Genomic DNA, 27,756 nt, shown 5'->3' with positions numbered 1-27,756 from the left:
TTGATGAATGAAAAGTTTTGTATATCTGGCATGGGAAAAATTTAGGCTGGAGGTGGCCTTAAAGTGGAGGTCCAGTCAGCCGCAAGATCTAAGGCTAGTTGACCCGTGAATGCATTCCATCTCTTTATAGTATTTCAGTACTATCTGGGGAAGCAGAGGAATTAACATCAGCCAAGAGTAGTAAATACTAAACCAGTTGCTAGTTACCTGTAGCGTTCCCTAGCAGAGCATTTTGTTGTTTTGTGGACAAAGTAGTTAGAGTAGCAGAGACTTGAGTTGCCTAACCTTTCTCTGCGTGTACCTATTTGCTGCTATAAAAAAATTACTTAGTAAACACCTTGGTATAAAAGAAGATTTAAATATTAGAAAAGTTTAAGTTATATGAAGGTACTTCTGGCTTGTGAGAAGTAAGATACTCTATAAATGTGATTTGTTGCTACTTTTATCTTATAAGAACTAGTTTTAGTAAAGACAAGAAGGAAAATACCTAGTTGACGACTTCTGTCTTAATTATGTTTGGTCTTATTTTTGTTCTTGTGAGTCTCTTGTCTAGAAGGTCACAATGGAGGTTTGGCTAGGTTTATTCTAAATCTGTTGGCTCAGCAAAATGAAAGAAACTCCTGAGAAGTAACAGATGCTGGGGGAGAGGTGGTCTGAGGCATATGTCTGACCTCAGCTATTATTTGCCACTGCTCATTAATCTGCTCTTTAGGAAATATGATGAAAAATAAAATCCTTTGTCTCTTTGCCCTCTATTTGTTCGTTGCCCCGTGGTTTGCTGGCTTCTGTCACTGACAGAGGGTAAGGGGCATGGTGTTGGAATACTAGAGCTGCACATACCAGTTTGGGTGATGGTTTTAGTGCTGGTTATTGTCTGCCTGTCACCAAATACCCTTTCCTTTATACCAGCACAGGGCTCTAGCCCTCTCACAGGGTACCTGTGGGTCAGTTTTGAGAGCACTGTGAACTTGGCATAGAGCTTTTGGCAGCTTAAGAAAGACCAGTTTTAATAAAGAAGGCAGATTTCTTCCTTCCCAGCAGACTCTAGAAATGGCACAAAAGCACTTAAGCTACCCTAATAATTCAGGAAGCTCTTCTGATTTTATTTAGGGTGTTAGAGATCATGTCCAATTCCGTATCTCATTCCTTTTAAAAGCTTCACATAAGTGTTCCAAACACCTTTTTTTAGGAATCAGTAATGACACTTCTCCATATTTGTGATTAGTGGTCCACACTGTAGAGTAGACCATTACAGTTCACCTCTTTTTGTGGTAGTTTTCCCCTCTTGACACCAAGATAGTCACTGGTTAGCTTCCCACTCGCAATCTGAATTATCAGTACAAAACCTGCTTTCAACTGCGTGTTTGAGTTACTAGGGTTTATTTAGTGCCAGAAACGATCACAGAAAACAGTAGTACTAGAGCCCAAGAACTGGACAGTGAGGATTGTCTGCCCAGCTTCGTTAAAATGAGAAAAAAAAAAAAGGTTTCTGTGGATCATCAAAGTGCACATTAAAAAAAATTTTTTTTTCGATGTTCCAAGATTTCATTGTTTGTGCACCATGCCCAGTGTTCCGTGTAATATGTGTCCTCCTTAATACCCACCACTAGGCTCACCTACCCTCCCACCTGACAAAATGCACATTTTTGTCATGTTTATCTTATGCTACAGGTGAATTTCTGTTTATACCAAGCCTCTATCCTAGCACAAAGGCTTTCTGTATTTTGGGGACAGTAAGATAGATTCATGCTTGCACTCTTGAAAAAACATGTTCCTTCCTATATAATCCATTTTGGTGCTACAGCCATGTTTAAAAGTGAGGGAGGCATGTCCTCAGCCCTTCCTGGCTTTTCTAACTATAGTTTATTTCTCTGAGGCCAGTTATTTAGATTTGCAGATTATCCTGAAAAGTAATGAATCAACTTCTTGCTTGTTGATTTCAAATTTGGCACTGAAGCTTGCAAACTCCTCTGTGACTGGCTTTGAACTGACTTCTTCCAAAGGTCAGAGGAGGGGGTAATAATGGCTAATGTGTTTGTACCCTGCTTCTGGATGAATGTAAAAGAGTCATGGTGTCAAAATTATGATTTTTTTTCAAAATGTTAATATACGTAGATTTGAGAGCAAAGACTATATATTAATAAAATTTTTTCTAAGTAAATACAGTTAAAATGACAGATCTTCAAAAGTAAAAGTGTAAATGCATTTACATCATCTGAAGAAAAGGTACAATGTGCGATCCAATACCGGAACTTAATTCTGGACATGTCCTACATTATTACTACTTTTAGACTTTTCACTTGGTAGTTCTATAGTCTTATCATTCTGTGCTTTTAACTGGCTACGTTGAATATTTTGGACAGTTTTTCTCTCCTTCTGTAGTGAGAAAGATCACAGAAGACACCAAAAATACTGAACTAGAGAGTGGTTTATAACAGAAATGAAAACTGAGTTCTTCCTTTTTGGGATTAGTGTTATTTTTCTCTGTTCCTTAAACAATAACAACAAAAAAGGGCAAGGTTTATGGGGAAGAAAAGATATTACCTATCAAATTGCTAAAAACTGATCAGGACATTTTGTAGTTTTAAGAAAGACATTTGTTTCACCATAGTACAAGTCCCTTTTAAGTCCATTTATAGGATCATTTGTTATTCCTATGTCAAGCCAGTGAGTGTATCAATAACTTAATCTTTTTTAATCTAAGTAATTTTATTTTCCTCGAGGTGGTATGCCCGTGTGTAGTTTACCTCCCTTGTTTTCATTCTTATTCAGTAATTAGCCATACAGTCTTGTCAAATATTTGCATACGTTTCAGTTACATAACTAAAATGGGCTGAACTCAGAGACTTCAGAGAACCAAGAAGAATTCTTGAAGTATATTTATTTGAAAAAATTATCTAAAGTTAGCATGAATAAAAACATCTAATGGAAATGATGATATGGCCTAGCACCAGTATGTGTTGTACAGTTGCACAGTAATTATAATTAAATTTCAGATTCCTTAAGGGATCTCAAGCCACAATGATGCTCCCTTTATTTAAATCCAAGAAGAAGCATGTGGAACCATTAAGAAATATAATAGCCCTAAATAGATATTCTTACTGGTGACACATTTAAAACAGTTACAGACCCTAAGAATACAGGGAAACACTTAGACTCATTAAGTGGAAATTAAGTGGTGCCAGGACTAACAGCTAAATCTGAATCGGGAGTTGACTGTCAGATTATTGTTTTATTATTTTCAACCCCTTTTATATGATTTTTTAAAAATATTTTATTTGTTTATTTGACAGAGATGACAAGTAGGCAGAGAGGCAGGCAGAGAGAGAAAGTGGAGGAAGCAGGCTCCCTGCTGAGCAGAGAGCCCAATGCGGGGCTCAGTCCCAGGACCCTGGGATCATGACCTGAGCCGAAGGCAGAGGCTTTAACCCCCTGAGCCACCCAGGCGCCCCTCAACCCCTTTTATATGATTAAGACTTATTGCTAGCAGCCATTCAAGTGAGTTTTCATGGGCTACTAAACCTTGGTGTTGGATATTGTTTTGTTGTTTTATAAACTAATTCATGTTTATAATAATCTTTTGTATGCCATAAATAGTAAGTGCCTGATATGTTTCTGTCGAAATGTTATCATGTTTGTTTTTCCTTTGGAAAGTGGAAATGCATACGCCTTGCTTAAGTGGGCCATATTCAGACATACTTGAGTGTTGCTCATAAATTAGGAAAAAAAATTAAGCCTTATTCTGGATTTCTGGGGTTTGTGTTGACTCTTCTCTCTGACCTTTTTAGTCACTCAGAGTTTGTTTATCTTGTTCACAATTGCCCTCCAAAATATCTTTTTGGTCTTCTCAGGTTTTTAAATGCAGTGAATAGAATCATACAACTAGTGCTCAAGGTTCAGGTGCAGATAGAGGACGGGGGCATGAGAATCTGCTAGTAGAGTGTGCTTCCTGATCCTTTTTGGGTCAGCACACTTTTTTGAAAATTTAATGAAAGCGGTGAGCCCTCCTCAGGAAAAATGTGTAATGCCCACATAACAAATTTTAGGAGTTCTCTAGAACCCCAAGGCTTAGAAAAATAAATGATGGATTGTTAGCTAGGCCCCTTACCTTCTGCAACCCAAGATGAGTCGGTAAACTCCTTTAGGCCTGTGTTGACTCCTCTGCGCAAGAGATACCGCAGCTCTCACCCCTTTCCACAGGTATCAGAGAGAACATGGACGTTTTCATGGAAATACTTAGAAATTAACGTGCTGTCAAACAAAATGCATTAAACAAAGCTTAGGGGGGAAACTACATACAACTTTTGTTATTGTTGAATTTTTGCTTCAAGTAGATGTTTCCCTGCCTGGTTTTGGGACTCTTTTTACTACCTACAGATGATTTCGTAGATAAAGTATTTTACCAAAACAAGATGGTGTGTGCGTAAATAAGAGATCACATATACTTCTGGCTGCTTTGGTTTGCTGTATTTATAGTTACAGCTTTCAAGTGTTTAAAGCATGTCTTCTGAGTAGAGCAGATTGGGACTCTTGAGTAGAAATATTTAGGGGAAATTTCTCATATTTTGAGTGAATGAATGCTTGTGGTTGCTATGGGGCTAATGCAATATACAATTAAAGATAATTGGATGGTTTCAAGAAAGCTCTCAAACTCAGTTTGTATAAAAGGTGGTAATCTCATTAAATCGTATTAAGATAAATCTAACACATCAAAGCGAGTATTACGCTACAAATTGTACATATAGGGGTCTTTGTGGACAGCATAGAGGAGAAAAATGAGAAAGACATCTCTAACATCTTTTCTCAATGGATTTTATGGTGGGTTTGTTTTGTTTTGTTTTGTTTTTTCCACATGACTAGAAGCATTATTGGGGAAATACCTCTCACCCTTTGAGGTTAATTTACAGAGATTTCTGCAGTGTTAATTCGGTATTGATATGAACCATGATCAGAGCATTGGGCTGATGTAAATTCTTAGAATTTTTCTGACGTTTTAAGCGCAAAGAATTCAGGTTTCTATTTCTAGTGCTAACTAAACTATACTTAAATATCCCAGGACCTCTCTTTCCATTTGTTGCATGCAAGTATCTGTTCTAAAGAAGAGTGTTGAGGGCATTTTCTGTAACTGCCACAGTGTGGTTGGTTCCCACCTCCTTTCTCAGCAGAGTACCAATAAGCCAACTATATATTGAATTGAGGTGGTGGTGGTTGTTTTTTTAAGCAAATGATGTTTAATTGAAACTCATTGTGGTGAGAGTTTTACAGTATTACTACCCTTGCTATTTTAGGATGCACATTCACAAGGTGAGGTGGTATCATGTTTGGAAAAGGGCCTGGTGAAAGAAGCAGAAGAGAGAGATCCCAAGATTCAAGTCTCTGAACTCTGCAAGAAAGCCATTCTGCGGGTGGCTGAGCTGTCCTCAGATGACTTTCATCTAGACCGGCATTTATATTTTGCTTGCCGAGATGATCGGGAGCGTTTTTGTGAAAACGTGAGTCAGCTCAGAAGCTCTTCTTCTCCTTTAAAATGTTTTTAATACCCTAGTCCAAAATGAAATAAACCAGCACACTCTCCTGTGTAGATACTAGGCAGTGAAATGGAAGGCGGAGTTGTTCCCAGGATAACAGAGAACTATGTTAGATGTTCAGCCTTGATGATTTAACATCTAGTTAACAGTTGGCTTCCGACAGTCTCCACACATTATTTTTTCTACTTTATCTCACTTCTCAATTTTAGATCTTGGAAGTCTATGTTATTTATATACTGGAATCCCATTTTACTGGGGAATCCTATTCACACCTATTCTATGGCTAAAACTGCCGTATTGCATGCTACATCTTTTTGGCTAAGATGAACAAAACAGCAGGTGGCTAACTTATAAAACTAAATCCTTGATTACTATCTCCAGACCTTACAGAAGACTTGCTAACGCTTATCTCCATCCTTCGAACAAAGAGCTGAGAGTAACTTGTGTGTACTCCCACCCTCTGCTCTTGAATTATTAGCAGCTTTAACTGTCAGAGCCACTGGTTATGAGTTTTATGGACTCCAGCATCAAGTCGTAAGAAATGACTCACCGACACTTCTCTTGGTTCCCTAAATAACAGTGTATCTGAGAACAAATGACAATAGCCAAGCATCATGGGAAAATTTTTTTCAGCTGTCTGCAATACTGTTTTCTACCAAAGGCTACTAAATGTTGTAAATGGCTGAGCCATTTGTTCAAAGGTACTCACGTTTATAATAATTTAAAGAAAGTTCTTTATAGGATCGTGGATAGTGCCCTGTCTAACTACTTAGCTAATTGTCGTCATCCACATGATCATGTGTGTGTTCATCTTACAGACGCAAGCTGGTGAAGGCAGAGTGTACAAATGCCTCTTTAACCATAAGTTTGAAGAATCCATGAGTGAGAAGGTAAGTATTACTTAGAAACAAACCAATATTTTATTCATTTCTTTAAAGTTCTCTTAAATCCTCTCAAACAATAGTCTTATAAGTTCGTATCAGAGTATGAAATGGCTGATAAAGCTTACCCTTTTCAGAGGCAAGACATTTGGCTTTTAGTAGAGAACCAAAGCATATTTCACTTAAGCCAAGAAAATGAAGCTTTGTAATATCTGGACATTGGGAAGCCCATTGGGAATCAACTTGGGGAGTAAAATTAGAGAATTGTGTATCGTAGTCACACTAAAGCCAGCCCTTCATACTCAGGAAACTCAGGCTAACCAAACCAATTACCTATTTAATTTTTCAGCAGCTGTTTCATCAAGCATTCTCATTACTATTAGTCCTCTGTCCCTGGATGAATGCAAGAATCTTTTATGACTTTTAAAAAGAAAATTATTCTTGGTTTTGCTCTCCTGCCATTTGCTTTCCCGGACATCTGAAGAAGTGTTTCAGTTGTTTCTATCATTTACTATTGAATAATTCTATTTTAAAAGCACAGAATGTAGCAGCATAACATAAGAATGTTATGTCAGCTGCCACTTTGATTTGTGTGAACTTGACTTGAGGGACACTGTGTAAAAGGAAGAGGGCTTGGTGAAGTCACTGTATTAGAGCCCACCAAGGGCTCGTGTGTGTAGGACAGCTGCTCTGCTACTGCAGCAACCACTGGCGACTCAGGGTAGGAATCCAGGCCTTCCCCATCCATGCATCCCTACCTCCACACTAGTTTCGCACACTTGGATTGGAGGCTAACCAAGTTCAAAGGTAGGCGTTTTGATGACAGCTGCAGTTGTTGACATGTACTTTGCCATGAGCCTCTGTTGGCCCTAGAGGTTCCTGTGAACAGCAGAGGTCTTTATTGCCCTTTTTATTCAGTGTCGAGAAGCGCTGACGACCCGCCAGAAGCTTATTGCCCAGGATTATAAAGTCAGTTATTCGTTGGCCAAATCCTGTAAGAGTGACCTGAAGAAATACCGGTGTAATGTGGAAAACCTTCCGCGGTCCCGGGAAGCCAGGCTCTCCTACCTTCTCATGTGTTTGGAGTCAGCCGTGCATAGAGGTAAGAGTTCATTTCTCTCTATCTTTTCAGTCCTTTTTGGATTCACATCCTAAAGCCTCTTGTACCTGTAAATGTTATTTTCTTCCTGCATTTGCTGTTTTGAGCGCACCTGTGCCTTGCAACTCAGAAACCTTTCTTTGTAAGCGTAACTCAAGAACTGAAGGCTTGGTGTCCCGAAGCCTTTTTGAAGGCTCTTTCTTTTAGCTCAACAGTCTCCAATTTTTTTTCCCTATGTCTTTATTTGAGAGAGGGAGAGTGAGCAGAAGAGACAGGGAGAGAAAAGGAGCAGGGGAAGAAGCCAAGAGAGAAGCGGACTCCCTGCAGAGCAGGAAGCCCAACATGGGGCTCAGTCCTGGGATTTCAGGATCATGACCTGAGCCAAAGGTGGACACTTAATCGACTGAGCCACTCAGGTGCCCCCACCCTTTTAAGGAAGGTATATTTCTCAAATCCAATGATTTTAATTTTTTAAAATGCATGGTCAACATTTTTAGGAGAGTCAGGGTAGCATAATGATTTAACATTCAAGCTTTGGGTCAGAGACATAGCTTTAAATTAAAAGCTCTATCATCAAATTAACTGGCTGGGTGACCATTGTTTACATTTCTTAATCTCTCCCCAAACTCATTTTTCTTATCTATAAAACAAAACTAATATTTATGGTGAGGATTTATTTATTTGTTTATGAAAATTAAATGAGGTTTTTTGGAATAGCACTTAGCATTCAATAAATGATAGGTACTATTATTGTTATAACACTAATGATATTAAGGAACTAGAAATTTGGGGGGCACCTGGGTGGCTTAGTGGGTTAAAGCTTCTGCCTTTGGCTCAGGTCATGATCCCAGAGTGCTGGGATCAAGCCCCACATCGGGCTGTCTGCTCAGTGGGGAGCCTGCTAACCCCAACCGCCACCTTTCTGCCTACTTGTGATCTCTGTCGGATAAATAAATAAAATCTTAAAAAGAAAAAAAAGAAACTAGAAATTTTTTTTTTTTAAGATTTTATTTATTTATCAGAGAGAGAGAAGGGGAGAGAGCAAGCACAGGCAGACAGAATGGCAGGCAGAGGCAGAGGGAGAAGCAGGCTCCCCGCTGAGCAAGGAGCCCGATATGGGACTCGATCCCAGGATGCTGGGATCATGACCTGAGCCGAAGGCAGCTGCTTAACCAACTGAGCCACCCAGGTGTCCCGAAACTAGAAATTTTTGAATCCAAAAGTCAACCCTGACAAAAGAGCCAAGATGGCTGTATAGAAGATCGGGGCTGTCTTTTGTAGTATTGGCTACAAGCTGTGAAGATGAAATGTCCTGGGACGTTAAAACTCTGAGCTTTTGATGAATTTTTTTTTTCCATACCTGGATAGTGGGGAAAAGCTCCTAACCTTGAAAGTGGTGGAGTAGCACCCAGGGACAGTGTGCATGGTCTTGAATTGAATATCAAAGGATGTTATAGAGACAATTGGAGAATGTTGACTATGGTCTGGATATTAGATAAAATGGCCCTAAAATGAAAGGTAGAGTTTATTAACTTACAAAAGAATATTCTAAGACAGTATACATAATACCATCTAATTTGGGTGCTTAAAAAAATGTTCTTAAATTGTAAATTAACAAGAAAAGAACGATTCAATAAATACATGGCCAAAGGCTACATGCAGATAATTCAGAAAAGTTACACAGATTGCTAATGTTAAAAAGACTGACCTTACTAAGTGTTGATAAGGGTATGGAAGAACTGGACTATTGAACACTACTGATGGGAACTTAAAAGTAGTACAATCATTTTGGAAAATAGTTTGCCAGTTTCTTAAAAGTTAAATATATTACCTACCATATGACTCAGCTGTATTTACCTAAGAGATACACAAGCATATATGCATATAAACTCTTAGACATGAATACCCAGAACAGCTTTATTTGTAATAGCCCAAAACTGGAAATGATCCAAATGTCCATCAGCAGTTGAAGGGATAAGCACATGGCAGTATATCCACATAATGGAATCATATTACTTGGCAATAAAAAGGAAGAATTGATAATACATGGATGAATTTAAAAATAGTTATGCTGAGTGGAAGAAGTTAGACCAAAAAAATGCATACTCTATGACTGTGTCTATATCAACTTCTAAAAAGTGGAAACTGGTAAACTAATCTGCAGTCACAGAAAGCAGCTCATTTTTTGCTGTAGGAGGGGTCTGGGGGAGAGAGGGAGGGAGAGGACCACAAGAAAATTCAGAAGTTAATGGATATGTTCAATATCTTGATTGTGGTGATGGCTTCAACAACATACACATATGTCAAACCTCTTCAGTTGTCTGCTTTGAAAATACAGCCTTTTTTAATGTTAATTATACCTTGGTAAAGTTGGGGTTTTTGTTGTTGTTGTTGTTTTTAATTTTCTTAAGTTTTCCCAGTTGGCATTTTTAGCTCAAGGAAGGAGGCTGCGGAGGCTATAGTGAATGTTTGAAATGTGGTCATTTTCACAGTCTTTAATTCTGTAGGCCATTAGAGATTATTCTTGTCTTTCATTGTTACCCCCATAATTATCTTATTGATAAGACTCCCATTGGCAAAGCATTTGCAGTTTTAGTTTAGTAGTATAAAATCTATGTAATGCAGAACACTGTCAAGATAAACCCTAGTCTCTGGAGTCTTAAACTCATTTTATGCCAATGAAGCTCTTTCTGTATTCTGAGCTTTTCAGTCTAGATGATGGCATGACTGGTACATTATATTCTGAAGTAGAACGTGTGCTTTTCTATGCAGTGATACCTGATTGTAATGCTCACCATCCATAATGTTGTGACTTTGCTCCTAACTTAGGGCGCCAGGTGAGCAGCGAGTGCCAGGGGGAGATGTTAGATTACCGGCGCATGTTGATGGAAGACTTTTCTTTGAGCCCTGAGATCATCCTGAGCTGTCGCGGGGAGATTGAACACCACTGTTCTGGATTACATCGAAAAGGGCGAACTCTGCATTGTCTGATGAAAGTAGTTCGTGGGGAAAAAGGGAACCTTGGAATGAACTGCCAGCAGGCGGTAAGGAAAAATTCTCTACTGCCCTTTTGTATGTTACATTCTGTCAGGTGAGGAGCCTCTTTCTGACACTGTCCCAGCTTCCTTTATCTGGATCATTTGTGACATCACATGAACATCGGGTACTAAGAACCAGACACAAAATATTGTTCTGGCATATCTTAATACGAACGTGGAATTGATTACAGAGGAGAAGTTTGGTTCATAAACAATAAATGGGGCTATATCCGTAAAGAAATAGATAAAATGCATTGTCTGCTGAAGTTTTTAAAGGAGAGGGTAGCTTGCCAGATGGAATTTCTAAATTCAGAACCAAGACAGACCAGGTTCTGGTAAATCAGAAAACATCCTCCACCAAAAGAGGATTTGCCTGTCTCTATAGGTTCGATTGAGTTGAAGCTGAGAGAGAGCAGTAACAATTGAAATTTTCTAAGAGTTTGTTTTTATTACTGTTAGGCAACATACCATGAATTCCTGGCCTGAAGGATCAAGAGAGCATGTCATTTTAAAAAAGCACACCATTTTTCTTGTTAGTAAGGCGACTGTGCATGGAAGGGCCTTTCTTTCTGTCCCCAAACTACCGTCAGTTCTATAAAGATATTTGGAAAAAACTAGTGTACTTCTTGAGAAGATAAAGTTAATTCTTTTTTTCCTTTTTTTCTTTTCTTTTCTTTCTTTCTTTCTTTCTTTTTTTTAAAGATTTTTATTATTTATTTGTTTATTTATTTATTTATTTATTTTTAAAGATTTTATTTATTTATTTGACAGACAGAGATTACAAGTAGGCAGAGAGGCAGCCAGAGAGAGGAGGAAGCAGGCTCCCTGCTGAGCTCGATCCCAGGACCCTGGGATCATGACCTGAGCTGAAGGCAGAGGCTTTAACCCACTGAGCCACCCAGGCACCCCCTTTTTTTTTTTTAAAGATAAAATTATTCTTGCTCCAGAGTTCACGAACAGTTGAGTAACTACAGATCAGGGATATAATATAAAGTTAATAAAATACTATAGATGCAGTGCATCTGTCATTACCATAGTCCATATTTATTATTTTTTACTAATAAGAGTCTTGGAACAGTTCTCAGTACCAAATGCAACGGTGGTACCCTGTACAGTGTATCCCATACATCCCTTAGGATGCACAAAAGATAGCATTTAGTTTCGTATCCTACAGTAGGGAGTTGAGGTTCTTTACCCAGTGAAAGTTTAGAAGACCATAATACAGTTGATCTTTTTGTTGGCATTTTGATTAAAAATCGAGTATTTTAGAAAAATCAGAATTTTACAGTCTGAAACAAAATTCTCATAGAATTTTGATGTAGAGTAAAATTTCATCTTAGCTCCGTTTACTCACCCTGACTCAGAGTATACAGTAAATTGTACATCCTATGATGGAAAAAGTAGAAAAATACATAGACTCTTTTCCAAAATCTCAAACCCAGCTAGAAGTAGGGCTTCTGGAATCCGCTGTGGCTTCAGTTGGCACAGTGTATTTCTTCAGGAGCAGTCCTTGCTGGTGATTGTCCTAGGAAACCTCTACAACAATATGTGTGCCTGGGCCTCAGACCAAGTATGTATCAAAATAGCTCATATTTGCATCTCATTCTTTTTTTTTTTTTAAAGATTTTATTTATTTATTTGACAGAAATCACAAGTAGATGGAGAGGCAGGCAGAGAGAGAGAGAGGGAAGCAGGCTCCCTGCTGAGCAGAGAGCCCGATGTGGGACTCGATCCCAGGACCCTGAGATCATGACCTGAGCTGAAGGCAGCGGCTTAACCCACTGAGCCACCCAGGCGCCCCTGCATCTCATTCTTAATGCAGCATATAAAAGAGGGAAGTGGTCAGGAATAAAACTCTTTTTACTGAGGCTACACTTGTACAAGGTGTACAGAAAAAAAGAAGAGAAATTGGTTTAACTTTATTTCACGGCATCTACCTCCAGGGCTTTTTATAATTTAGTTTGTTATAAAGAACTAGTGAGTCAACTTGAAAGATAAATAAGGATGCCCGTCTCATGCTTTGTGCCTAGAAGAAAAGTGGTTCCAAACCTAGAGGATAGTCTCAAATAATGAAGTATGTGGTTTTGCCCACATCAAGTTTAGCCAAGTGGGAAATAAACACTGTATTTTGATTATAATGGACCCATGATTTTTAGTCTTTGCTCACCCATACTGAAGGAGTAAATGATCCGAAGGGAGAATATTTTCCTCAGTCGTTTTCGCCTACGTTATCCATCCTCAATCAAGTGGAAGAGTTTTTTGAAATAATAATTCTCTTTTTCAAAGTTCTCTTCCTTGATAGAGTAAGCTTCCGTGCGTGTCTATGGTTGGCCTCTAATTTTCCCTGTTCCTGCTTGGTGATGCTTTGACTCAGTGATCTCTCAACAAGTAGTAAACTGTGAAACGTCGATAATTTTTATCTTAATGAGTAGACACTTTTCCAAATGTACGATAATCATGAACTTACTAAATTCTCCTCAGTTATGAGTGAGCACATCTGGGCCCAGTTTCTCCCTGGCCAAAGATGACTGTGTGGTGTATTCTTAGACGAATTGTTTCTCAGAAGCATTTTCCTGGGTTTTTCCTAAGCAGTCAGGGGCTGGAATGATTATATAGTCATGTAGCAATTCATGTTCTTAGTGTTTATTTCCTACACTGCTGTCCCTGGATTCCAGAGTGGCAATGATCCCTTGAGCTGTTAGCGCAATAGCGTTGTAGGGCTTTCATTGTCTCCCTTTAGGTGCTGCAGTCTGGTGCACTCATGGTGAATTCTCAAGGTTGGCCTGTCAGTTGTAGATATTTAACTGATACACTTCTTGCAGAGACTTCCAGATTCCCATGATACTTATGACTTCCCTCAGAAGAAGATGTAAATATTTTGGTCTTTGTCAGCAACCGTCGTTACTAAAACTGGTAGTAGTCTATCAGCTAACCACAGCATTTTGTAGCTTCTCCAAATTGCTATCAAGAATTGGTATAAATAACTTCCATCCCAGAATACTGGAAATCTTTTCTATTTCTCTCTTCTTGATTGTTGATTTTAGGATAGAGAGAATTGGGATTTTCTTTTGTCATTTCCTTTTGATGTGTGTTCTCTGATCAGTGTGCGATGGGGTCATTGCTTTCATATGAGCCCCTGTGGGATTGTATCGGTCACATGAATGAGGATCAGAGAAGGCTCTCCTCCAGAGGCTACATCTATGACACGAAAAGGGTTCCAATTCTTTAACTTGGAAAAAAAAGGAACCCAAACCAGAAGGATTATAGTTTCCAAATTTGCTTTGTGTTATTTAAGATTCCCACCCCAAAATACCATCTGCTATCCATCTGTACTAATAATGGTCTTTTACGTACATAGAATGCTTTGCTGTTTATATAACCTTCTCCTATATATTACTCTTTCTTATAATCCTGTTCAGTTCAAGAAACTGCAACTGGAGGTTAATCATGCCGGTGCTCTCAGAGCTAATGTCTGGCAGAGCCAGAACTATTAATAGAACTCAGGGGGCCGCCTGGGTGGCTCAGTTGATTAAGCGGCTTCCTTCAGATCAGGTCATGATCCGTGGGTCCTGGGATCGAGCCCATATCCAGCTCCCTGCTCAGTGGGGAGCCTGCTGCTCCCTCTTCCTCTGCAGCCCCCCTGCTTGTACTCTCTCTCAAATAAATAAATAAATAAAATCTTAAAACAAAAAACTCAGGTCTTCTGATCTTAATTTAGAGCTTTTTCCTCTGTGCCCCAACTGCCGTCTCCTCAAAGACAGGAAAAAAGAAGTAGAGGCACGTCTTCTCATGCTTTCACTTTATTCCATAACGAAGAACGGACCAGGCAGAAGTAAATGTTAAAGAAGTAAATGTTAAAGTAAATGTTAAAGAAAATACCCTGATTTTCAACTGCATAATGACAAGTATTTTGGGGGAATATGTTTAACAAGGAAGCTGTGGTTTACCTCTTAGTTGTATAAAAGATAATTTGGGAAAAATGGGAGTTATAAGTATTCTTGTTTTTTGCAATTGATATTTCTTGCAAGTTAAATGAAATCTCTCCTCTGTTTTTAATAACATGGAGCGTGCCTGTCTTAATGCCAGTGTATTGGCAGCAAGATTCAAATTCTAGATTCTTATGACCAAATTAGGTATTTGACTAGAAATGTCTTCTATTTACCCTTCTCCACTCAATTCTGGCTTGGCCATGAGTGTCAAATTTAGCAATCTGATTTAACGAGCAGGCAGACAGGAAGGAAAAGGCAGACTTTATATTGCAAAGACCTTTTGCATTGCAAATGCCCAGGGATAATCCAAACAGGTAGGCAAGCAATCCCCACCATGGCTAATACAGAAAAACTTGCACTGGAGACAGAGAAACCAGTGGAAGGTATTTGGGGCGAGCTGTTGAGCTTAGCTGGTGACAAGTGTAATACCTTGTTAAAAGTCCACTGTGATGTACCAGACCTAGTAACTGTGTGAAGAAATGACTTTGCTCTTCCCTGATGAGTAAGTGACTTTCTTCTTTCTTAATTTTTTTTTTTTTAATCCAGCTGCAAACACTGATTCAGGAGACTGACCCTGGCGCAGATTACCGCATTGATAGAGCTCTGAATGAAGCTTGTGAATCTGTGATACAGACAGCCTGCAAACACATAAGATCGGGAGACCCAATGTAGGTTATCTTATTTGGGGTATTTTATTTGGCAGTATATTATTGAGAACATTCCTTTAAATGATTTTTGGATGGTTTTAACATCTTAACTAAAATTGTGTTAAACAGAAACACATAGCAACTTTTGTTAAAACCAGTATTGGAATTTAGACTTCCACTCTGCCTCCTGCATGATGTAGATACTAGACCCGGCATTGTGATGATGTTTATTGACTGTGACTGAGCGTGTATGGGCCTGTACCTTAGGCCACTGAATAATTCTGTTTAATGATCAAATAAAAAACAAAAGAGAGAAACACCCAGGGTAAAATGACACATACTTTGTCTCTATAATACTTTCATCATGTTTGTATAGTGATTTGTTATATATATTGTATAATTGATAATTGTTAGAAATTCTTTTATTATAGTTGAAATAATGTGGTTGTGTTGTGGTTGAAGGACGTAATCATGGACAAAGGGAACTCCGAAGTTGCATCCAGAAAAGCTATAAAGTGCTATAATACAGTATTTGAATCTCATGTAGTAGTTTTATTCCATATGATGCGAAAACAGCTCTTAAGACCAGGTTGCAAGTAAAGAACATGTTTCCCACTCTGCAGAAACCTTTGTAGCTCACGGTCAGCAGTACCCAGCAAGAGCATGAATACAGTTGATGTTTGTCATCACACTGCTGTGCATAGACTCCTGCTGTTGAGGCTGTGGCAGGGGATTAAAAAAAGATGTCCTTCTTTAAAGCTTTTGTGCAGTTGCAGGAGATAGACAAACACAGTGAAGACTAATTAAGAGTATTTACCAATATAAAAATAATTGCGTCAAGCATGAGGGGTCAGGGGTGAGGTAGGGAAGTGGGGAGAACTGCTATAGCTGAAAATCATTTGAAGATACTGTCAATCAAATGCAGTGTGTGTACATTTCTGGGTCGTGGTTTGAACATAAAAAAGCACCACCAAATAATTGCAAAAATAATTTGAAAACTAATAGGATATTACATAACATTAAGGATTTTTAAAATTAATTTCTTCTGGTGGATTATGGTATTATGTCCTTATAGAGAAACACGCTCAAGAATTTATTAATAAAATGATATGGTATCTGCGATTTTCTTCAAAATATCAGCAAGGGGGAGTGTGTAGAATTAAAACAAACTTGGCCATAGGTTGATAAAGCTATGGGAAGGGAAAGGGGCTCTTAGGATACTTTACTTTTGTGTGTGTTGGAAAATTTTCCTAATAAACAGTTACAGCAACCATACTGATCTTATGCAAGCCGAGTCCCAGGTGCTGAGTGGCCCTGAAGTTGAGCGGTCACTATCAGACTAAGTCAATTTGAGTTATTCTCAGAGAAGTAAATCCCTGAGTGCCCTCAACAATAGCTCAAGGGCTTTTTCTACAGACCAAGGAAATAGTGGTGTGAGAGTTCCAATCCTGTTCTTAAAATTTCATCCCTGTTTTTATGCCCAGGATCCTCTCGTGCCTAATGGAACACTTATACACAGAGAAAATGGTGGAAGATTGTGAGCACCGTCTATTAGAACTGCAGTATTTCATCTCTCGAGATTGGAAGTGAGTATTTTGAAGCCAAAGTCAAGTGTAAGCCTTATCCTGTTCTCCTGTTTAGTCAGGATCCTCCTCTCTGGTTTGAAATAATTAGTAAGAATATGTTTTGCTTAAGTTCTGGGGTGCTGACACGTTCCAGTCCTCTGAAGAATAATATCTTTCTTCTTGCTTCCAGAATAGTATCTAAAAGCTGAGGCAGCCCTTGCAGGTCTGCCCCATGTGTCCCCGTTTACTACGACTTTGGAAATCAGAGTCAGGTGTTTCTGATACCACAGACATCCATCCTCAAAGAACTTGGGCATCTGTGGGGCAGCGGAAGCATCTTCAGATAGGTCTCTAAGCAGATAATAGTGTATTTTAATTTTTATTGATTTGTACTAGATATGGGAATTTACTTTTATTTCTCTATTCAAAGTTGCTGAATTTTCTATCTTAAGAAGCTCTTATCAATGAGTAACAACTTGATTCTCTAATTCTCTTCTTTTCTCGTACTGTTATCCAAAAAAAGGTGGGGTGGGAATCAACTAGGAGAAGAATTTATGTTACAGTCAGAATCAGTATAACTTAATGGCTTCACTGCCTTCCTCTTTACATGTTCTAGTTTGTCTTCCACCTGGAGAGTAGCTGGTACAGAGCCACTTGGGAAGCTGGCTGTCCCTCCTGTTCCCGTGGGAGCTCAGCTACTTCCTGACTCAGTTTTAGCCAGTGTAGTTGCCTGGCGATTGAATATGTTACCCACATACTTCAGTGGAAAGAGATGATTCAGAAGATTCAGTGTATTTTTTTAAAAGATTTTATTTATTTATTTTTATTTTGAGAGAGAGAGCACACATGGGCAGGGGGAGGGACAGAGAAAGAGGGAGAAAATCTCATGCAGACTCCATGCTGAGCGCAGAGCCCAATATCGGGGCTTGATCTCATGACCCTGAGATCATGACATAATCTGAAACCAAGAGTCGGACGCTCAACCGACTGAGCCTCCCAGGCACCCCAGATTCAATGTATTTTATTTCTGTTCCCTCAGATTAGCTCTGGAAAGGACTACAGAAAACTGTGTGGGTATTTCTCTGTACTTTCTCAGGCCAGCTAGACCAAAATAACAAGGTTTACTGAGGTTATTATTGCTCTAATCAAAATCATCTTAATTCCTCTTCTGTAACTCCTTCACCTATGATCACAAATTGCTTCATAGGTTTAAAAGCTACTCATTAGGCACGCCTGGGTGGCTCAGTTGGTTAAGCAGCTCCGTTCGGCTCAGGTCATGATCCCAGCGTCCTGGGATCGAGTCCCACATCAGGCTCCTTGCTCTGCAGGGAGCCTGCTTCTCCCTCTGACTCTGCCTGCCACTCTGCCTGTGCTCGCTCTTGCTCTCTCTCTCTCTGACAAATAAATAAATAAAATCTTTAAAAAAAAAAAAAAAGCTACTCATTAAGTGTTAGCATTTCTCCTCCCATTCAGTAGCTGTCCCCCAAAGTTGACATTATGATGTGGATAGAATTAAGCATCCATTGGTCTGATCTGGAGAAACAGCAAGCTCATTGCCTTAATCCATTGTCTCCAGAGTTCAAAGTTAAATGTCACGTTTTTTAAAGTTAATAAGCATATTCAAGCAAACTCAAAATAGAATTTACTTACTGGGCATGAGAAGAAGAAAGAAACAATTTGACTAGAAGGCAAGTTGAGTTGGGAGATTCTGTTTATCTTGCCATTTCCTAATCTTATTAAATCTTGTCTATCAGGTAGGATTGAATTTCATTCATGCTTTGAGAAACCTTATTGAGTGAAGAGTTGTGAATCGCCTGGTGACAGCTCCAGGCCTCATTGTCTCACTTCAGCCAGGGCATGTTAGTGCTGAGTCCACTGTAATGTGCATCTTACGTAGCCAACATGGCCTCCTTGAGGTGGAACTTAAGCTTCTGCACCAAGGTCCCCAGACTTCTACCAATTGACCACTGTGTGTTCCTGAAGAACAAAATTCAGGAATATCTTTTAACTTTTACCCTTATAGGCTGGACCCTGTCTTATACCGCAAGTGCCAGGGAGATGCATCTCGTCTTTGCCACACCCATGGTTGGAATGAAACCAGTGAACTTATGCCTCCCGGAGCTGTGTTCTCTTGCTTGTATAGACACGCCTACCGCACTGAGGAACAGGGAAGGAGGGTATGCACCCAATATTGACTTCATTTCTTCTTATCTGCCATTTGTTTTTGAATTAGTTTGCTGTATATTGTTCTGATGTCTGCTGTCGTCGGAAACTTGATCTGTGTATGTGGCAGGGAAGGGCTGCTGCCCTTCTAGGAACTTCATTCAGTGAGTGCTCAGAGAGTTGCTTCACCAGCTTTCTTTCCATCTGATTTTATGTTTTCAACAAAGTATTTCAACAAAATTTCGGCAGACATTTTCAGTTTTTTCTTTAAATTACTGAAATCTAACTGACAAAGAGACAACTAAATATTGCTGCCCTAACTTCATTTAGCCTTAAGGATCCATTAGAAACTCTTCACCAGGATACAGATGGTTTTTAGGCTTGTTCCGAGCTAGGTAAATTTGAATTCAGTGTTCCTGACCCAGGTGTGTGTTCTCTTCTGAACAGAAGCTGGCATTCTACTCTGCATTCATAGAGTAGTAGCAGATTAGTTTTCCTAAACAAAAAACTTAAATCCAGTTCACTTTTTATCCATATACTCTGAGAAAAGGATGTTGTTTCATTCAGTATATTAGAAAACGTTGAATCTAATATCTCCTTCCTTGAGTTGTGGGTTTGTAGAAGCCTCCTAGAAGATTTAATCCTCACTCTGGAAGAGATATGGGTTATAAAGTTCGTATAAATAGCTATAACATTATTAGTTTCCTAACGCCAGATTTCCTTTATGTGTTGTCTTTTTGTTTTGGTTCTGTACTTTTAAAGTATTTTGCTTATTCTTTCTCATATAGCTATCTCGGGAGTGCCGAGCTGAGGTGCAGAGGATCCTACATCAACGTGCCATGGATGTTAAGCTGGATCCTGCCCTCCAGGATAAGTGCCTGATTGATCTGGGAAAATGGTGCAGTGAGAAAACAGAGACCGGACAGGTAACTGACATAGCTATACCTGTTTATCTTATAATAATAATAATAATAATAATAATATTCATGATGAACACTTTACATAGAGTACAAATGCTATAAAATGTATCTCTATTTTTGTTACATAATTCTATATCTTCTTCATAAGAAATCCTAAGGAAAATTTTCCCTTTGTTCTCTTTATCAGGAATAATTATACTTTTCCAAAGCAGTTGTTTTGCTTATATATTATGGTTACTGTATTTTGTAAATGATTTTCCCTCTTTGTGTTGCCTGTTAAAAAACCTGGCTCCAAAGTTATGGCTTGCCTGTAGCAAGTATGTAAGATTTTGTGGCGGGCATTTTGTGTACCAAGCTTACTGCTAGCTTCATCCCACACTTTTTTTTTTTACCATGCTTTCTTTTCCTTTTTTTTTTTTTAATTTGTTTTCAAGTTATTTTATATTGCTTTTTTTTTTTTTTCTTTTCTCACCTTTATAAGGTACATTAAAGTCCTTTTGAGGGAGGGCAGGGTATCAACATAAACATAAATAAATACTGGCATGCGTGAATAGTGTGCATGTTTATTTTTTCCATTTAGTGATTGACAAATTTGAAGCCCATAGGAGTGAAGTGTATTGACTTCCTTGGTTACTACTCAGGTCTAATCCTTGCCACACATCAGGTCCATTGTCTTACAACCTCTTTATACAGGGGAGTGTAGAGAAGAAACAGCCCCCAAGAATTACATGCATGTTACGAATGGTTCCTAAAATTTTGTGCCTGGTTTGAAAAACGGAAAAGCTACATTAGTACATTCTAGCACAATAAGTTAGGAGGGAGATTTGTCTTCTGTCTTAAGGCAGGGAAACCAAGCATGGAGGAGTAACTACTTGTTTAAAGCTCCAGTAATACTAGAACAAGGTGTGAACTTGGGTTTCCAGATTCCACTTTTACTACTCCAGAACATCCTCTGGGATTAACTACCAGCAACTCACCATGAGCAGGAGTTGGGCATTTTTAAGAAGCAGCACTGGCTTGCTACTCAGATCTGTTGGCCCTGCCAATATCATTTTCAGCAGTCTGCTTCCTGGGCCTGCTGCAGTTCTGTCAATTTTATTGTGAGAAAATGCCTGCAGTTGAGCTTTCTGTTGCCTTTGTCTAACAAAACAAAGGATGTGGTCATATGGAATCCCAGAGAACAGTTTCCTTTCACACCCCCTTCAAAGTAACATTGAGGAAGCTGCACTGTATTGCCCCCCATCGCTGTGAAGCTCCAGTTAGGAAAGGGTTCTGTGAATGGGATTTTTCCCTTAGCCATTTCTCTTACTCCAGAGGTTTTATGCATGTTCCTTCAGGGTTCTTTACCCCCTTTCTGGCTATTGTATAACTCCTCCAACCCTGCTTGTCCATTCCTATTCTAATTCTAAAACAGATTCTTGCAGATACTAAGTTAAACTTGGTCCTTTAATAGAGCCTTTGCCGAGAAATAGCTGTTGATAGCTTTGGGAAAGTGAGCTCCTGTTCTGCTTAAAACCTCTAAATTTCTAAAAGGAATAGTAATGGATTGATGGTACAAAGTCACTCTAGGTCAGGTTCCAAAGCCCAGACAAGATAGCTTTTTGATGCCCAAACCCTAGGGTGCTCACTTGCTCTGCAGTTTCCCTCAGGACCCTTCCATGTGGGCTAGGGTTAGAATCCCAGGTTTGACTGGGAGGAGCTGTCAGCTCTATCCTGGATTTTGGACACCGGGTCCCAACCTGCGTTGCTTCTGAAGGATCTTAAAATACTGCATGTCATTCTACTGTGACTCTGTTGTTCACTAATTATTATTGACATGCAGATTTAAAACAGGAGCAAAGATACCAAAACACAGATTTAAAAAATGGAATGACAGGTTGTTAATGGAATAGAGTAAAGGCCTGACAAAATTTTTAGACACTGAGGACATCTGAACATTGATTCTTGTTGGACTTATCGATTTGGCCTTCTGGAGGATTTGTATGGCGCTTGTTTCCCCTTGACCCTATCAACCACCCTGTTACATCAAGTGCTTATCTTCTCTACAATCCCGGTTTGGGAACTCAAATAAAGCTTTAGTGTTCCGTTCAGTGAAATAGTCTTTAAAAAGAAAAGATAAGAAGGACCACTGCAAAGGAAATAGATACTGTTCTCTCGGCTTCCCTTGTTCATTTATATAATTGAAAAATGCCAGGGGATTGCTTTCTTATTTGCAGGAGCTTGAGTGCCTCCAGGACCACCTTGACGACCTGGCTGTAGAGTGCAGAGATATAGTCGGCAACCTCACCGAGTTAGAATCCGAGGTAAGCGACTTGTGGCTCAGAGACTATGGGCATCCTGTCAGGGGCTCTTTTCCTGCCCTTTCTCTGCCCCTGAGAGGGCCCATTCCCTTCGTTGGCTTTACAAAGCAGTACATTGTGTTGCTTCCTGAACCCCTTTTCTCATCTCCAGAGAAATGTGCTAGACACTTAGCCCTTTGGTTTTCTTCAAAAATTAGAATTAGACCAATCTTTTTCCTCCCCTTTAAGAAAAGATAGCAGCTGTGCTTCAGATCACTTAATCACATGCATGAATAGTCCAAGCATTCCTGTTCCTGTTCTCTTAGCTCTTTCAGTTAGGTCATCTGGCACTGTTTGTGTCATCAGTAATAAAATAAAAGCCTGGGATTTCCACTTAAACGTGGAAGACTGAATATGTGTGTTTACCCCTGTTTCATCCTGAAACCCACAGAAATATTAAAAAAGAAGTTAGAAAGTCTCGTAAGCATAGACATATTATTTAGAAATACAGAGAGCATTACTGGGGAGAGAGCAGCTAAAAAATGTTAATAAAATTGTCTTATGGGAGTAGAAATCAGGGAAATGGGGGATTGCTCTTTTTTTTTCTTATTTTAAGCTTTTTAGAACAGTTCGAGTTGGCAATATATATAAAATTACATTTCCCAGCTAGTCTTTTTTTTTCTTTTTTGCTTTTTTGCTTTCTATTTTTCAAAAGTTTATTGCTTTCTTTCATCTTGTATCATCTGCCTTCTCCCATTCTCATTGTCCTTTTAGGCTTAGGAGGACATTCTGGGGTGTGTCCCTCATGAAAGGGAGTTGTTATTTCAGCAGCTAGTGCGGCACAGAGGTTACTGTCTGCTTAAAGACATTCGTGTGCATCCCCCAGAGGCAGTGGTTTGTCATCAGTTTGGGGAGCTTATAAACTGAAGACAGATGTCAGTTACCCGCATTTTCATTTGGAACTGCTTAGCCATTTGGAAAAAGTCCAAAAGCTAAACTCCAGGATTACTGTTAAGTGTTTTTTCCTCTGCACTGTTCTTAATTCTGCCTTCTCTTTTTTTTTGCTCCGGCTCATGGGGTATCTACCTCTAGAAAAACTTGCCCTTTAGAATATAATGGAGGAACAGTTCAGTCTGTGCTGGGGCTCGCTAACCTAAAAACTAGAATTGCTCCCAAATGTACGTCTTAGATTATTTGTCCATCAGTTGCTACTGATTCAGAAACACAAACTGCATGCTCACTTCGGCAGCACATACACAGAAACACAAACTGCCACTCTTGCCACAAATAGCTCCTTCTAAAGCAGAATTATTAATATGTTTAATCTTCTACAGGACATTCAAATAGAAGCCTTGCTGATGAGAGCCTGTGAGCCCATAATTCAGAACTTTTGCCATGTGAGTAATGTCTGGAGAAACAGAAGAGGCATAAACCAAATTCACTGGGACTTTGGCCCTCAAGTATATTGCACTTAATCTCTCCAGCATATATGACTCCTGAGTGAAAGTTGAAAATGTAAACAGACTCGGGGCGGGGTTGGGGGGGGGCACGATCCTGGAAAACCTTATCTGATTGTGCTTGGGAGGTGCCCTGGTACGAGGTTGGCAGGTTGGCGCCCGACCGCTGAGGTGCTTCCTCTACATTATCTCAGGCTTTCTTAGCACTGATGATAGCTTCTCCTTGTAAATTGAATGAATTCTGTTACTTTATTAGTTTATTCACTTGTTGAACTAGCTAAATGGTGGGGGTGTTGTCATGCGGGAACCATAAGGATCTGACAATCAGGAGACAGCATTGGGTGTGATTGTGAAGCCAGCTGCTGACAGTATGGGGTGGGGGTGGGGGGGAGGAGTGGGTGGGGGGCGCGAAGCCCCGCACAGGACATGTTCTTGTCGCAGCTTGGTGCAGGGCAATTTGCTGTGCAACTTTTAGTCCACTGAATGTTTATCCCTTATAATTTCTTAGGCTGATTTTGATATAAATTATGATATATCATGTTGAGGGTGGCCCTAGAGTCAGTCTAGTTTTCATTTCTTTTATAAACTGGGGTGCAAGATTTGTCCATTAATTGTTAGAAATGAAGTGTAAATGTGCACTGCCTTCCCCAGGACGTGGCAGATAACCAGATCGACTCTGGGGACCTCATGGAGTGTCTGATTCAGAACAAACACCAGAAGGATATGAATGAGAAGTGTGCCATTGGAGTCACCCACTTCCAGCTGGTCAGTAATACCAGGCAAACCCTGCCTGTCTTGGCTGCCTGGATGCTTCTGAATTCCTTTCTCTTCCAGAGCGTCAGAGTACCTCTTCTATGAGAAATCATTTTTTCCAAATATGCCTTTTCCAGGTTCTCAGAAACAGTGGTCTTTATCCACTATGGCCAGGCACAATGGCAAGTTGGGAATGCAATGCTAAGTAAGATGGGAGTCTGTTAAAAAAAAAAAAAAATTTTTTTTTAAAAAGATGGAGTCTGTATCCTTAGGGAACAGGCAGCCCAGTGGGGATAGAGATGAGTGACATTGCTTGCTTTTGTCAGGTGTGTTAGCCTTTGTTTACGTGGCTGGTATCAGTGGGATTGCTATTTCATGTCTCTGTTCAGTGCAGCAGGCCAAATGTCTATCAGTACACTAGACCCTAAGCCTTTTTCTCTTTTAAATCCTATTGCCAGGGGCGCCTGGGTTGCTCAGTGGTTTGGGCTGCTGCCTTCGGCTCGGGTCATGATCTCAGAGTCCTGGGATCGAGCCCCGCATCCGGCTCTCTGCTCCGCAGGGAGCCTGCTTCCCTCTCTCTCTCTCTCTCTCTCTCTCTGCCTGCCTCTCTGCCTACTTGTGATCTCTGTCTGTCAAATAAATAAAATCTTTAAAAAAATAATAATAAAAATAAAATAAATAAATCCTATTGCCATATCAGGTCTGACATCCAAATAAGGTTAAACTGTATTCAGAGTTGGCACAGATCTAAAGGAAGTGTTTCCGGTAAAGCAAGCTCTTCCTTCCCACGAGGATGAAATCTGTCATCTGTATAAAATTGATCTCTTCTTGGGGCCTTGCGTTTATCATTTGCCTTTACCAAATGATATTGAGGGCCTCTGAGGGCACCCACCCAGACAGTGGGCTCCTTGAGCAGACAAAGCCTGCCCTTGTCAGTTCTATGTTCTAATAAGAGAAAGACACAAAAACACATTTAAACGTCAATACAGTCTCGGGTGGGCCTGTAAGGAAAAATAAAGCCACCTACAGGGTGGAGGGTGAAGGCGCAAGGGGTCTTCAGAAGGAGGTGTTTGACTAAACGTGCCAAGGAGCTGACAGAGCAAACCATGGGGGGTCTGGGAGAAGAAGAGCCCTTTTGGCAGAGGGAGCAGCGTGACTAGAGTGAGAGGGAAGCCAGAGTGGCCATAGCAGCGGGAGGAATGAGGAGGTGGGTCAGTCGTAAAGCCCGAGACAGAAGAGGAGTTGCGTAGGGCCTGGAAGGCGGGCATCTGCACTCTTCGTGCGTGTTGCTGATTGGAATGTGCCACAGAGCTGCTCATTTTCTTTCACATCATCTTCTTCAGGTGCAGATGAAGGATTTTCGGTTCTCTTACAAGTTTAAAATGGCCTGCAAGGAAGACGTGTTGAAGCTTTGCCCCAACATAAAAAAGAAGTATGTAGCTTTTACTTGATTCATTCTTCTTCCCGGAAGTCTGGACAAATACCCTGTGTTCTGGGAGGGTTAGCCTTGGAGGCCAGCACACGCTGTGGTAGTATGGCCAAGCACTCGGATTGTGTGGCCAGATCATCTTTACAGCTGCCTGGAGCCACAGGGGACCCAGGCAGTTCTGCTGTGGAGAGGCCTGGAGGCCGATTTTACTGTTCCCAGGTTCGAGCTGTCCGACTGAGGAGGCAGATTCAGGTTGCACGCTGAGAGGAGCAAATTGCAGCGTGAGTGAGAGGTTAACTGACTTCCCCCCAACATCATCCCATTACGTCAGCTCTTCCAGAGAGCAGCAGGGGTTTTTACTGAGTTAAGAGGTATAGTGAAGGAACACACACTTGATTCATTTAAGAATCAGGTCTCAATGAGGAGAGTGATGAGTTTTTACCTTATGGCTGCCCCAGTTCTTCCATCTCACTCTTTGCAAAGGTACATTTCTAGAACACATCCTCCTCGTATAAACCAAGTTCCCATTTTGCTTAGGTTTCTGTACCTTTCAGAGATGGACTTCACCGTTCATCAAAGACACAATCTAGTTAAGAGCAGCATTCCTCTCTGGTCACATGTTTGTAACAAAACAAGCATTGAACTGTCCTTGCGTACGTGTCCCCCCGCCCCAGCCTCCCCGCCAGTCAGGATGCGCCTTCAGCCATTTGTAACATACACAATCAGATTACTGCTTTCGGGGCTCTGAAAACACAGTGAGACTTCTAGAAAGAGCATTCAGAAGCATGGTAAAGGGGGTCATGCACTCTGGGGTGGTGGTGTGGCCCCTGCCTCAGCCTGGCTCTGGGCCCTCTGCCCTCCTGTGGCTCCAGCCAGTCTCAGCCTTCTCCTTTCCTTGACAGGGTGGACGTGGTGATCTGCCTGAGCACCACCGTGCGCAATGACACTCTCCAGGAAGCCAAGGAACACAGGGTGTCCCTCAAGTGCCGCAAGCAGCTGCGGGTGGAAGAGCTAGAGATGGTAACGCCTCATAGCATGGCCTCCGGGCCCACAAACACAGGGTCTAGCAGCTTGGGGTGAAGGGTGAGGGCAGATTGGAAGATTTAGCCACTACTGTAATGGTTAAGACTTGGAGTCTTGTGCGAAAATTTTACCATGTGACAGCTTCCTGCTTCGCTTTTCCTAAGTGATAAAATATTTCTACCACGTGTCACTGAAAGTTCAGCCTTAAGCATGTGACACAGTCATTGCATCAGTGATGCCCTCAAGGATCAAGGGTCTCTCCCTGTTGTCTCTGCTGTTTGTGGCACCATCTTTACAGCAATCCTGGTTTCCTTCACCATGGCTGCCTACAGTAGCCAGGCCACCTACTCCAAATTCGTGTCCAGCAGCAGACTAGAACAGGAGAAGCCTCCTCTCTTCCTGACGGCCTATAGCAAGGTCCTCCCCCTCAGTGTGTGTGTGTGTGTGTGTGTGTGTGTGTGTGGCTTTTTTGTTTTTGTTTTTGTTTTTATTGAGAGTGAGAGCATGAAGCTGGCCAAGGGGGTATGGGTGCAGAGGGAAAGGAAGAAGCAGGCTCCTCCCCACTGAGCAGGGATCCTGATGCACAGCTGGATCCTAGGACCCTGAAATCATGACCTGAGCCAAAATCAGATGCTTAACTGACTGAGCCACCCAGCCGTGCCTCCCTCAATTTTCGTCTTTCAGTTTGAGACCTGTGCCCGCTCCCTGAGCAGCAGCACCCTCCAGGGGAGTGCTGCGCACGGGTGAACTAACGGGTCCTGAGGTGAGACAGCTGTCGGCAAGTCAGCTGCCGTGTGCGCTGTAAAAGGAAACCTCCTACTTTACTTTTGAGGTTAAACCATGTTAAGAAAACAGCTGAAAGTATGTTTAATATGTTCTGTATTGTGAATCATACTTAACTTCACCTCAGTCTAAGCAAAAACTAGTAACGAATACCGAATATCAGTAATACCACAAAAGCTGCATTACCAGATTTTCCCATAGG

At 40.5% G+C, this 27,756-nt stretch overlaps 1 protein-coding gene across 2 annotated transcripts in view; it reads left to right on the top strand.

The window, feature by feature from the left end:
• Positions 1-27,756, top strand: part of GLG1 (golgi glycoprotein 1) — a 161,386-nt gene that overhangs the window by 118,446 nt on the left and 15,184 nt on the right. For both annotated transcript variants that reach the window (XM_045076303.1, XM_004754076.2), the window contains exons 5-17: positions 5,289-5,492; positions 6,347-6,418; positions 7,328-7,511; positions 10,338-10,552; positions 15,082-15,203; positions 16,667-16,768; positions 18,771-18,924; positions 19,699-19,836; positions 22,047-22,133; positions 23,444-23,506; positions 24,218-24,331; positions 25,663-25,751; positions 26,651-26,768. In XM_045076303.1, coding sequence (XP_044932238.1) covers positions 5,289-5,492; positions 6,347-6,418; positions 7,328-7,511; positions 10,338-10,552; positions 15,082-15,203; positions 16,667-16,768; positions 18,771-18,924; positions 19,699-19,836; positions 22,047-22,133; positions 23,444-23,506; positions 24,218-24,331; positions 25,663-25,751; positions 26,651-26,768 — 1,662 coding nt within the window. The remainder of the gene's footprint in view (positions 1-5,288; positions 5,493-6,346; positions 6,419-7,327; positions 7,512-10,337; positions 10,553-15,081; positions 15,204-16,666; positions 16,769-18,770; positions 18,925-19,698; positions 19,837-22,046; positions 22,134-23,443; positions 23,507-24,217; positions 24,332-25,662; positions 25,752-26,650; positions 26,769-27,756) is intronic.

The sequence above is a fragment of the Mustela putorius genome, unplaced genomic scaffold (assembly GCF_011764305.1).
Source record: "Mustela putorius furo isolate JIRA1106 unplaced genomic scaffold, ASM1176430v1.1 tig00000174_pilon_pilon_pilon, whole genome shotgun sequence".
NCBI classification, from domain to species: domain Eukaryota; kingdom Metazoa; phylum Chordata; class Mammalia; order Carnivora; family Mustelidae; genus Mustela; species Mustela putorius.
This window is presented reverse-complemented; position numbering and strand designations above follow the sequence as displayed.